Below are 12,678 nucleotides of genomic sequence, written 5' to 3' on the forward strand. Positions count from 1 at the left end.
AGATTTGTACGGAGCTGTATGAAGAGGAGTGTTTTGCCAGCGTAAAAGGGGGCCCCATTTTATTTGACGTGGGAATACACCACAGCAGCATTATAAAAGTCTTCCGGGACAGCATTCCAGTACGTATCGCACGTGGTATTTCCGTTTAATGATGATACACTTTTTGGTAGAGCATTCGTGCGACCCGACATGGGTGAGGAATGCGACACGGGGGCCTTGGTGTCGTCAGAGCCAAAACCGGGCCTCTCCTCGCTGGACCGCAGCAACCCTCACGAGAAACATCCACACTCTGCACAGCACCTGGCCCCCATTAGAGAAAGCACACACACTCAGACAGGAAGACATAAAGGAGAGCGATGGCCTGAGAGGCACTGCTGGACTGCCGTGCCGCAAACTTCATTTCTACAGCCTCTGTAACACACATTTAACCAGAATCTGCTTCCTATTAGCTGTTTAATAAAAACTGTAAATTGGCATTAAAACCACAAGAGTGAGCTGGACTTGCTTTTTGATAAGACCTATTTGTAGACACTAATTAAATTACGTTTTTTCTCCTGAATAAATTTAATTAATATACAGAAAAGAAAGCAACGCTTAATGGTGGAAATCAATCCGTAACTTTGAAAGAGGAAAGATACAATATTTTGGAGAAAAAAAAAATATATATTAATGTTCCATGGTTGAAAAATGAAGAAAAAAAATTATTAGTGTGTAAAAAAAATGAAACAAAATTAGCTTTCCTTCAGATAATCTTTGCTAATTGGAAGAGCCTGCAAAACCGTTTTAATTGGCTTTATGATGAGCTTTGACCTTACAGTGCAGAGGTCAGCGCTCAAAGACGCTGACGAATAGGAGGAGTTAAAGGTGAGCCTTAAATCAAAAGGCTTCCATAGATGTCTCTCCCCAGGCAGCTCCATTTTTAGGCAGGTTTAATTTTGCTGGTATGCGGTCTGGCTGTCACGGAGCGCCGGCTGTAGTAAACATCTCAGGGCGAGGTGGCGGCGCGTCACCGTCTGCGCTTACGCATCCTGCGCGGCTGCCGAAGGCCACGGAGCGAGGTGACAGCCCCCGGAGGGGCTCCATTGCAGCTACTGCCACCCAAACCTACAACACAGCCTGAGGAAGTTTTCATGGGTTCCACTGAAAATAATAATTCTGATTGAAAACTGCACAAAAAATTGCGGTCTGCGTCCATTTGCATTTACATTTATTTTGAGGCTTTTGTTGCAAGTAATGCGCAAATGAGGCAGAAATCGCATTACAAACATATGGCTGTCAAAGAGTCAAATACGTATAATTGCAGCCAGGCCGAGCTTCCGGTGAACGTCCAGGTACAAGCGTAAGAAGTGTTGGAGCAAACTGAACGTTAATTGCTTGATGATTTAACCATTTTCAGCATAGAATAAATGTGACAGAGAGCGATGGTAAAGAACATGCACATTTGATGGTAATGGACATTTAGCGTGAAAGGAAGAAAAGCATTTGTACAAGGAAGAACCAGCGAGTTCTGCTGGATTCTGGGCCACAGGCCCAAAGAGGCCCTGGGTCTGTGTTGGTGCAGTTTGCACGTTCCCCCATGGTCATGCAGGGAATTACAGCATGTGCGTCTCTGGGTGCCCTTCGCTGACTCTTACTGCTTTATTTGTCTGTGTATAGGGCATCAAATTACTGTAACCCTACTGGATGAGCAGCTGCTGAAAATGGATGAGGAAGGAAATGTCATCCATTGATTTATCAGACTGCTAAAAACAAGTACATTACAGAGTAAGCTGGCAACCTGATGGTCAGCGACACTGACTAGTAACCATGAAGCCGTCGGTTAACGGAACCACCTTAGAGCAACCCGCTTAACTAGAATCTCTATGACAGAACTGGGTAGGTTTGTCTCTGTTTCTTTAGCATGGCGGCTCTCTTCGTCGACCAAGTGCCACTTCAGATCAAAGCAAAGCAGGCAGGTATCACATGGGTGAAAAAATCACAGTAACCTGAATCACAGTAACAAATTACTGTCGCGTACCACCTTGGGTTACTCAGAGTACCTATGGTGGTATGTGTACCACAGTTTGAGAAACACTGCTGATCACAGACACAAATTCCACCTACACACTCTGATTCTTTGCGCCAAAATGTCAACAGGTCAAAACAGGAGAGTGCCGTACCAGGCAGTAAACTTTACTCGTTAATTATTGCTGGTGCCGCGAGGCTCCGTGGGGCCGGATAAAAGCAGGACGATCCCCCAGTGAAGCTACAGCTAATTTGGCAGCGCTAATGCTCAGGGGGCATTAATTGGGGAGGAATAACCATGAAGCGAAAGAGAAGCAGGCATTGTTGGGCACAGCTGTGCTGGGGGCCCCGGACGGGAACAGGGGGGGCCGGCCTCCTCTCCACCAGATTATTCAAATCTAATGACTTCCCTACATAAAGGCCGACTTGGTACAGTGCTCTCAATCACAGGAGGCCTTGAAATGCTTCGCTTCCCCAAGCGGGACCCATGTGGGGCGAATCCCTTCTGGAGAGTCTCGCTCCAGAGCGGCTCCACAGGCGGGCGGCCCGTCGGGGGGGGGGGGGGAACAGGCCTCGGAGCCCCGGGAGGCCGGGTGACCTGAGCCCCCGGCCAGCAGCACCTGGGGGTGGCACACTGAGGTGGCCGCCACTGCTCACTGGCTTGTGTGAGAGCCCCCCCACGGAGGCCTCCATCCTCCAACGCTCGAGAGAACACAACGAGGTTCTGAAGAGGCAGACACATCTAGCCAGATGCCCGGCGTCCGGATAAACGAGCTCTTCCCCAATTGGCTATGCAGAGAGGAAGAGGCGTACCTGACCACAGCTTTCGGCCACATGTGTTTCAAACAGCAAAGTCTCCCTCCCCGCATGGATATGGGGAATCATGTTCCATGCAGAACACGCCTCACAGACAAGCCTCCTTATTCTTAACTACAATCTGCTCTCTGCACAGAACCCCAAAACCCCCTTCCCCAGATCACTGTGACTGAGGCCCAGACCGAATCCTCAGCCCTTGTGTTGCTTCTGCAGAGATGAACGCGTCTCCCGAAACGGCGCGGCCTTCTTCCGCGTTTCATTACCAGGCTTCTCAGTGGCAGACAGCTTCACCTGGACTGCGAAGCTTTTCCTGTGACGGGAAACCCCTAAAAGCCCTCTGTAATAGATATTAAACGGGCATATGCTGATTTTAGAGCAGTGACGTGTAGATCAGTGCATATTTGTGGGGCGTGAAATAATGATGTCATCCCCATTTAAAAATGTATTTCACTGCTCATCACTGTTTCATGATAGCTGACATTAATAAAGAAAATCTGCATAATCTAATCTGCGACCTGCAACCCTGCAACTTGGAAAATAGATGGATGGATGGATGGATGGATTGTTGGATTAGTAAGGTTTCTTAAACAGTAGTGGCTACCTGGTAAACCTTTACTTTTTATGCAAATAACTTAAGGTTTAGCTGTTTACTTTAAGTTTAGCGAGGATTTTCTGCAGACCTACAAATACCATCCCGACAGGATCCATGCAGGGTCCGGAAACCTCCGGTCATTTTCCACATGTGGAATTTTCTGCGCAGCAGTCGGGCCAGTAGAGCCTTTCCAATCTTGTGCTCGACAAATTTAACCTGTGATGTCAGCGGTCTGGCCTACGGGATGGGGGGGGTTTGGGGAGCAAGAGAGGTGGTGAGGGCCTGGCGAGAGGCTGCAGAGCCAGATCGTGGGGTGCCAACATGCCACTTAAAAATACAAGAAGGGAAAGCGAAGGGAAAGCAAAGAGCTAAACTGACACAGTGTAGGAGATCGCAGGGAACTGAGTGGGCACAGCAAAGCAGAGCACAGAAGAGGCGGGGCACAGCAAAGCAGAGCACAGAAGAGGCGGGGCACAGCAAGGCAGAGCACAGAAGAGGCGGGGCACAGCACAGCACAGAAGAGGCAGGGCACAGCAAGGCAGAGCACAGAAGAGGCAGGGGAACAGAAGAGGCGGGGCACAACAAGGCAGAGCACAGAAAAGGCGGGGCACAGCAGAGATGTGGCACAGCATAGGCAGGGCACAGCAGAGATGTGGCACAGCAGAGGCAGGGCACAGCAGAGATGGGGCACAGCAGAGGCAGGGCACAGAAGAGGCGGGGCACAGCAAGGCAGGGCACAGAAGAGGCGGGGCACAGCAAGGCAGGGCACAGAAGAGGCGGGGCACAGCAAGGCAGAGCACAGAAGAGGCGGGCCACAGCAAGGCAGAGCACAGAAGAGGTGGGGCACAGCAAGGCAGAGCACAGAAGAGGCAGGGGAACAGAAGAGGCGGGGCACAACAAGGCAGAGCACAGAAAAGGCGGGGCACAGCAGAGATGTGGCACAGCATAGGCAGGGCACAGCAGAGATGTGGCACAGCAGAGGCAGGGCACAGCAGAGATGGGGCACAGCAGAGGCAGGGCACAGAAGAGGTGGGGCACAGCAAGGCAGGGCACAGAAGAGGCGGGGCACAGCAAGGCAGAGCACAGAAGAGGTGGGGCACAGCAAGGCAGGGCACAGAAGAGGCGGGGCACAGCAAGGCAGGGCACAGAAGAGGTGGTGCACAGCAAGGCAGGGCACAGAAGAGGCGGGGCACAGCAAGGCAGAGCACAGAAGAGGCGGGGCACAGCAAGGCAGAGCACAGAAGAGGCAGGGGAACAGCAAGGCAGGGCACAGAAGAGGCGGAGGAACAGCAAGGCAGAGCACAGAAAAGGCGGGGCACAGCAGAAGCAGGCCACAGCAGAGATGGGGCACAGCAGAGGCAGGGCACAGCAGAGGCAGGGCACAGCAGAGATGGGGCACAGCAGAGGCAGGGCACAGCAGAGGCAGGGCACAGCAGAGATGGCACACGAGCGAGGTTTCATAACAAAAGCTCACAGAGGCTCCAAGAGCACAATGCTTCATTCCAGCACTGCTCCCTGCTCCCTGTGAAGTCAGGCCTCCTTCTATGTCCATCTCAGTCCCTGTTACTCATATCCCAAGCGGCATCTTAGAAAGTCAGAGCCCAGTAGCAGTTTCTGCCAACTTGGGGCGGAGCCTGTGAGCCTCCAGTCACGTGGCGGCTTCCCGGATCAGAAACGCATCGCCTTTGCCGTTTCCCGCTGCCCGTGTTTACCACAAATAAGAGCCGCAGATCTATGTCTGGAATTTAGTGGGTGGGGCCACGTCCTCTGGTTGGGATCTGCCCTCCGTGAGAGCTACATGACCCCCACGGAAGGCCGCAGCGAGGCAGCGACCCCATAGCTGGGAAAGGAACTTGTGTTTGGGAGTTCAGCTCATGGGGGGGGGGTTGTGTGGTGGGGGGTGGGATGGGACACAGATGAGACACACAGAATGTCTGACAGAAACTCTGGAACAAATGAGCAGCCTCGGAAGTTATGTTACGGTAGCTGGCGTGCCGCTTGCGGTGGGGGTGCAAGATTTACATGTACGGTACGGCGTGCCGTCCTCGCACAAAGGGCCCGTTTCATGCCACAATGAATGTTCGCATTGACGGGCGCATGACTGCGATATAAATACACAGCGGAGGCATGTGAAAATACCACTCATTCTAAATTAATAAGCGCTATTAAATGCTGCCGTCAGAATGGCTGCATTGTCATCGGCGAATGCCTTGTAAACAATCCGCATTGATGCACAACCTGTGCCCATCCGAGGGTGCAAACGAGAGGTTAAGTGCTCGGAATTAATCCCGTCGGGCTCTATTTTGGGGAAGCGGGCTCAGTGTGAAACAGTCTAAAGCAGTTCACTGGAAACATTCATACAATCTCGCAGGCCACACGCATGCAGGCAGGCAGGTCCAGGCCAGCTGGAGGTCCTGCGTCCCGAGGAGCAAGAAAATGTGCCGATGACCTCTGCATGGGAAAAAAGGCAAATAAAAAACCCTCGGATTTTCCATTTCCTTGAAAGTGGACGAAGACACCAAAGTGAGCTCACGGCCTGGACTTTGGAACGGCCAAGTCTCTGCAATGGGATTCAAGTGACGATCGCTACAAGAACCTGTGTTTACAGCCCGAGCGCACTGTGACAGCATGGTGTGAGATCCCGAGCGCGCTGTGACAGCATGGGGCGAGATCCCGAGCGCGCTGTGACAGCAGGGTGCGAGATCCCGAGCGCGCTGTGACAGCAGGGTGCGAGATCCCGAGCGCGCTGTGACAGCATGGGGCGAGATCCCGAGCGCGCTGTGACAGCAGGGTGCGAGATCCCGAGCGCGCTGTGACAGCATGGGGCGAGATCCCGAGCGCGCTGTGACAGCAGGGTGCGAGATCCCGAGCGCGCTGTGACAGCATGGGGCGAGATCCCGAGCGCGCTGTGACAGCAGGGTGCGAGATCCCGAGCGCGCTGTGACAGCATGGGGCGAGATCCCGAGCGCGCTGTGACAGCAGGGTGCGAGATCCCGAGCGCGCTGTGACAGCAGGGTGCGAGATCCCGAGCGCGCTGTGACAGCATGGGGCGAGATCCCGAGCGCGCTGTGACAGCAGGGTGCGAGATCCCGAGCGCGCTGTGACAGCAGGGTGCGAGATCCCGAGCGCGCTGTGACAGCATGGGGCGAGATCCCGAGCGCGCTGTGACAGCAGGGTGCGAGATCCCGAGCGCGCTGTGACAGCATGGGGCGAGATCCCGAGCGCGCTGTGACAGCATGGGGCGAGATCCCGAGCGCGCTGTGACAGCATGGGGCGAGATCCCGAGCGCGCTGTGACAGCAGGGTGCGAGATCCCGAGCGCGCTGTGACAGCAGGGTGCGAGATCCCGAGCGCGCTGTGACAGCATGGGGCGAGATCCCGAGCGCGCTGTGACAGCAGGGTGCGAGATCACGAGCGCGCTGTGACAGCATGGGGCGAGATCTCCAGCGCGCTGTGACAGCATGGGGCGAGATCCCGAGCGCGCTGTGACAGCATGGGGCGAGATCCCGAGCGCGCTGTGACAGCATGGGGCGAGATCCCGAGCGCGCTGTGACAGCATGGTGCGAGATCCCGAGCGCGCTGTGACAGCATGGGGCGAGATCCCGAGCGCGCTGTGACAGCAGGGTGCGAGATCCCGAGCGCGCTGTGACAGCATGGTGCGAGATCCCGAGCGCGCTGTGACAGCAGGGTGTGAGATCCCGAGCGCGCTGTGACAGCATGGGGCGAGATCCCGAGCGCGCTGTGACAGCAGGGTGTGAGATCCCGAGCGCGCTGTGACAGCAGGGTGTGAGATCCCGGACAGCCACTTAGCTGGCAATGGAGCTGCACCAATGTAAACTGTCACCTGAGTGTGGATTGTACGGTTGACCTTGCTGTCGTGACGTGTGGAGGGGGGGACCGGGATACCATTGTAGGTCCTTAGTGCATGGATGTAGCTCCCAGCATCCCATGGTGCAGCAGATGCAGGCAGTTGGCCAAGAAACGTGACCCTTAAGCTGCCCGTCGGTGACCTCTGCAAAGGTCTGTGTCACTAACTATCACCCTTCCTCCACACAGTCAGCCACTATCAAAGTGGGCCACATTCTGCTGGTTACAGCAAACTCCACACAGGGAATGAGCTCCGGAAAACACAGGAACACAGAAACAGGAGCCCATGGCTTCCGCAGCGGCACAGCATTCCGGCCCAAGAGCGGCGTGTCCGTCTCAAGCCGAGAACCTCTGCCGAACATGCCTAAAAATACGCAGGCAACTGGCGGAGGGCTGACATTTCTATGCGTTTGCCTTCCTTTAAACAGATCCAGACTCTCTCGCCATGTGCTCACTTGGGTGCTTTTGAAAATGGAGGGTGGGGAGGCGGGTTCTGTTTTCATATGAGAGACATTTAAAAACCAGACGAAAAACAATCAAGCAGGGGCAGGAGGGGTCATATTTTTTCCATGGATGGGAGGATGCGTCCCGGAGGAGAGGTGGGCGAGGTCAGCCCAGGTGAGCGTGTACAGCACCTCACCGCGACGTGTCCCGAGGTCTGAAGCCAGGGAACATTTCTAATGTAGCCAAACCGTATATTTATCATGTATATTTATAATGTATATCTTCGAGCCTTTAGCCTGTGATCAAGACCCATAATGGATCTTGTCAGTTTCATATCTAACACACCGTGAGAAAGATTGGCACCATAGTCTAGGGAGAACCCAGCATGTTTCTCCTGGATACATGGGTGTGGAAAATGCAGGCTTGAACGCTCAGCCAAAGCCTGCATTCCAAGCAACGTACAGTTTTCATAACTGGATATTTTCACTGAAACAGCCCAGGTTAAGTTCCATACACAAGGGTATCACAGCAGGAATCCCCCTGGGAGGGGGTCCCCGCTCCTAACCAATATGCTGCCTTTCTACTGTCACCCATAGGAGCTGCAGTTCTTAGTTACAGCATTTAACCCCATTGAAGGCCATGTGGGAATGGCTGATGTTGGTATTAAAGCTGTCGACCTTTAGCCTTGGGGCATACCCCACCCCTCCCAATCCTCCCAACTGAAATGGGAAACGATGATGTGAAAGATGACGCGCGACTCGGATGCCAACCCAATGGGGCCGTGTTCTCGGGCGGTCTTGAGTTGCTCTGCATCAGCACTTTTCAGCCTGGGGGATTGCAGGTCATGTTCATTTTAAGGACGTGCCCTCCTGTGGCTGGTTTCACCTGACCTTTGAGTGACCTTCAAAGCCCCTCCTCACGATGGTGACGTGAATCAAACGGGGAGTCGTCTCTAGGTACGATGATGAAGGAAGCTGGGGAGGAAGCCGGCGGGAGGCACCGAGAGGTAGAGATGGAGAGACAGGGAAGGCTGTAAGGGAGAGAGACTGAGAGATCAGAAAGATTAAGGTAGAAGCAAACGGAGGGAGAGCTAAGGAGGTCAAAGCAGGAAAAGCGAGGGAAGATTTATAATCAAGGGTTAAGCAGTCGCTGCATTCGGGAGATAAGTTATGGTATGTTGTTGAGCAAAGACAGGATCAGGAGATTACTGGTGTGCTTAGGTGTCTTAAGATTAGCTGTATACCGGAAATTCAACTCTGGGGCTCGGGAGAGAGGCAGACGAGGAGAAAAAGGAGAAGATGGGATCGATAATGGGCTCAGGGAGGAGCCGAGAGCTACCGCAGGTCCAGAGGGGCGTTTCCAGCACACGGCGCAGTGGCTGAGAGACTTGGGCTGGTGGCCAACTGGTTTTAACAAACGAAACCACTGTCGTAGCCTTTAATAAGGCACTTAACCAGAGCGTCTTCTGTAAATAGCAGTGTAAACGAGCAAAAGTGTAAAACCCCAAGCTGAATAAAACCATTTGCTAAGGACAAAGGAAGAGAATGCATCCTTATCTGTCGATCTGAACCACAGAGGAGGATTCCTGGGAGGAAGACGGCAATGAATAAGCCAGTCTCACCCGGGAAAAGGCCAAGAAGAGACAGAATTTTGGTAAATCCCTGGAAAATCCGGATGACAACTTCAGTCTTAATGCACACAATTATTTATAAGCAGACTTACTGACATGTCTGCATCTGGGTCACAGTGACACCCTTGCAATCTGGGTCTTACCACATTGCCAAAATATACCAGAGTGGACCCAAGGGGCCACTTTCCTAATAAACATCCCTATTCTGTGGGCAGCCAATTACCTGAGGAACCGTGCAGTGGCTAAATGCTTAAGTGAGTGTTGCAGAGCATATGTTGGACAGCGAGGTTTCTTATTGAAACGCGTCCTCATTTCCTAATATGGAGCCAGTGGCTCCCCAATCCTGTCAGCTGACCTTTATTTCCACAGCTGTATTGCACAGATCATTAACATGCAGTAAATACATTATGCATCCATCCATCCATGCAACTATCTTCCAACTGTGCATCCAGTAGAGGGTCACAGGAGGGAGCTGGAGCCTATTTCTAGCAGCTCATGACACAACACAGGTGAAAGGAATGCCAGTCTACCAGAGTTAATAATCATCCATCCATCCATCCATCTTCTGTAACCACTTATGCTATTCAGGGGGAGCCAATCCTGGAGGCTACGAGCACAAGGCAGGGAACAACCCAGGATGGGGTGCCAACCCACCTCAGGGCACACTCACACACCATTCACTCACACACACACACACATACACACACACCATTCACTCACACACATACACACCATTCACTCACACACACACACTCACACATCATTCACTCACACACACACACACACTCACACACCATTCACTCACACACACACACACACACTCACACACCATTCACTCACACAAGCACACCTAAGGGTAATTTGGCAACTCCAAATAACCTCAACATGTTTTTGGACTGTGGGGGGGAACTCGGAGTGCCTGGAGGAAAGAAATTAATAATCATCAATAGAACAACTAAAACCCTCCAAACACCAAGTATTGTTAAAGTAAAATAAACAGGCCTGTAATTCAGTTTATGATCAGCTATTTGTGCAAAAAGAAATGCATAACTACAGCTGCAGGCTTCCGGGACACAGATGGATGCTTGAATTGCCATAAACCTTGATGCATTCTGGATTCTTCTGGATTCTCCAATCAATCCATCAGCTCTTACATTTCAAATGTTTGCTGTCCTTCTCCTCCATGATGGTGAGTTTTGCCCAATTCCACAGCACTAATGCAGTAATGGAGATTTATCCCCGTAATATGTGATGTCTGTCTGTTCATTGCAATAAGGAATGTGAATTGCTCTTTGCAATATGGAATGAATAAATCTGCAGATTGTTGCGTTGCAAAAAAGAAAAGAAATGAACTGTAATAAGAAACACAAATCCATTTACTGCAATGAGAAATGTGTATCTTTCTCTTGCAATCAGGCATTCATATATCTGATTTCGCAATAGGGAATGTGGATCTCTGCATTTCAGTGGGGGTACAGAGCATGATATTGTAATGAAGAGCCACCTCTATGGGGGAATATAAACATGAAAAGCAATGATATAGTGTGACAACTGAAGAACAGGATGGATCTGTTGTCGCATTAAAATCTGTGCAACGCTGAGTACAGTTTACAGGCCTCATCCTGCAGCAGAGCCCCCCCGCTCTCCCAGCACTGTCATCATCACTTTTTAAAGGGTTTTCAATTCAAACCTTCTGCCTGCCCTTACATTAGGCCAAGTAAACCTGTCAGGAATATTACATTTGCTTTAAAGCCTGACCTGGCAGGAAAGTCTTCTAGAAGCAGCGATGACAGTTTTGCAGACATGCTTAGCTGCTGTCACGAATAACACGGCCATTTGTCCATACATGGGAGAGTCACAGGCATGTCAGTTGGGAGGAGATTTTGGAGGAATTCAGTACGGAAAAAAAGAGGAAAATCATCACTCTGGAGAATCTCCGCCAGAAGAGTTGCATCACAGGTACACAAACATGCAGTTTCAGCTGTGTGAGAGCAGCCTGTGCTGCCCCCAACCCCTCCCAAAGCCTGTGCCTGGGCCCATTCTTCATACCGAATCAAACATTTCCATACAGTGAATGAGAAACTGAGATATGGCACCTGTCCTTCAGATTGGCCCAGAGACGAGGGCCAATCAGCTGCTGGGCTGCCTGAGCCTCTCACTCACACACAGTTACTTCACAGAAACAGAGAATAACCACTGACAGGCTAAAGTCCTCACACTGTAACAGCAGCGTGCCGCACACAGAAATATAGCTACACACCAGATAATGTAGCCAACTAGCTAGAAGGTTAAGCTGCGTGTCTGTCCTCCACACCCCTGGCTCACACTTTATTGTCCCCGAGGCCTGTTCTTCAAGGCAAAGAACAGCCTAAAAACTGATACAGGGAGGGTGTCGTGACTCTGCCCCCCTCAGAGAGTAGCAAGAGAGGACAGGGCCAGCTGATGCCGGTTAAAATGTTGGGCAGAGGTTGGAGGCGATGTTCTAATGATGCCTGCAGGAGCAATCGCTCGTTTGAGTCCACTTTACAGTCACAAATAAATCAGAGCATGTAAAAATAAGACATCAAAGGCCCACATGCAAACAGAGTAACAGAAACACTGAGCCCCAGGACTGTACATGCTACTGCGGTCAGGTTATTTATGCCTTGGTGTTTACAGCATACAAGCTTCCTCTGAACAATCGCTTCCATACCGACAGAAAAGCCCTAAAACACTCAGCTGTTACTGTTCCTTGTAAGAAGCTGATAACTTAATAGCTTAAAAAGCCAATCAGTGCAATGCACTCGTGTCGATTGGCTTCTTTTTAGATGGAGGGCTGTAGCTGTCACTGCGGTGGCCTCTGAACTCCAAACCCCAGGAGCAGGGAAGACAGGAAACGACGACTATCTCCAAATAATAATAAGAAGAAAAACACACCAGCTTACCTGCTCCTTCATGGTTCATCTTCACAGCAACCTGCATAAAAGGAAAAATACCAAATCACACACAAAGCATGTACAGAAATACAAAAGATTAACAGCAGCATACCCAGCAGCTGTTGGAATAGAATAAGGCTGCACCTAAAGTTCATTCAAAGTTCATCCATGTACATTTATTTTTCCAACAGGTGCCACATATTTTCTTCATTTTACAACTTCACCCTAACCATGCACATAAATATCTGTGGTAAGTATCCACATATCAAATGTACTGCATTACATTGTATGTGTCATGCCTCATACGAGCAGTATTTGAAGAGTGTCAAATTTACTTACATATGCCGTACTAAACAATCTTTCCAGTGTGATTCTAGCCTTTGAACAGAGCTGTAACGCTACTGGTTCTAC

General features: G+C 51.2%; 1 protein-coding gene across 3 annotated transcripts in view; it reads right to left on the reverse strand.

Annotated features, from left to right (window-relative positions):
• stard13b (StAR related lipid transfer domain containing 13b) overlaps nt 1-12,678 on the reverse strand; it is an 81,921-nt gene that overhangs the window by 46,198 nt on the left and 23,045 nt on the right. For all 3 annotated transcript variants that reach the window (XM_023826158.2, XM_072701093.1, XM_023826161.2), the window contains one exon: nt 12,277-12,307. In XM_023826158.2, the coding sequence (XP_023681926.2) occupies nt 12,277-12,307 (31 nt within the window). The remainder of the gene's footprint in view (nt 1-12,276; nt 12,308-12,678) is intronic.

Source organism: Paramormyrops kingsleyae, chromosome 17 (assembly GCF_048594095.1).
Source record: "Paramormyrops kingsleyae isolate MSU_618 chromosome 17, PKINGS_0.4, whole genome shotgun sequence".
NCBI classification, from domain to species: domain Eukaryota; kingdom Metazoa; phylum Chordata; class Actinopteri; order Osteoglossiformes; family Mormyridae; genus Paramormyrops; species Paramormyrops kingsleyae.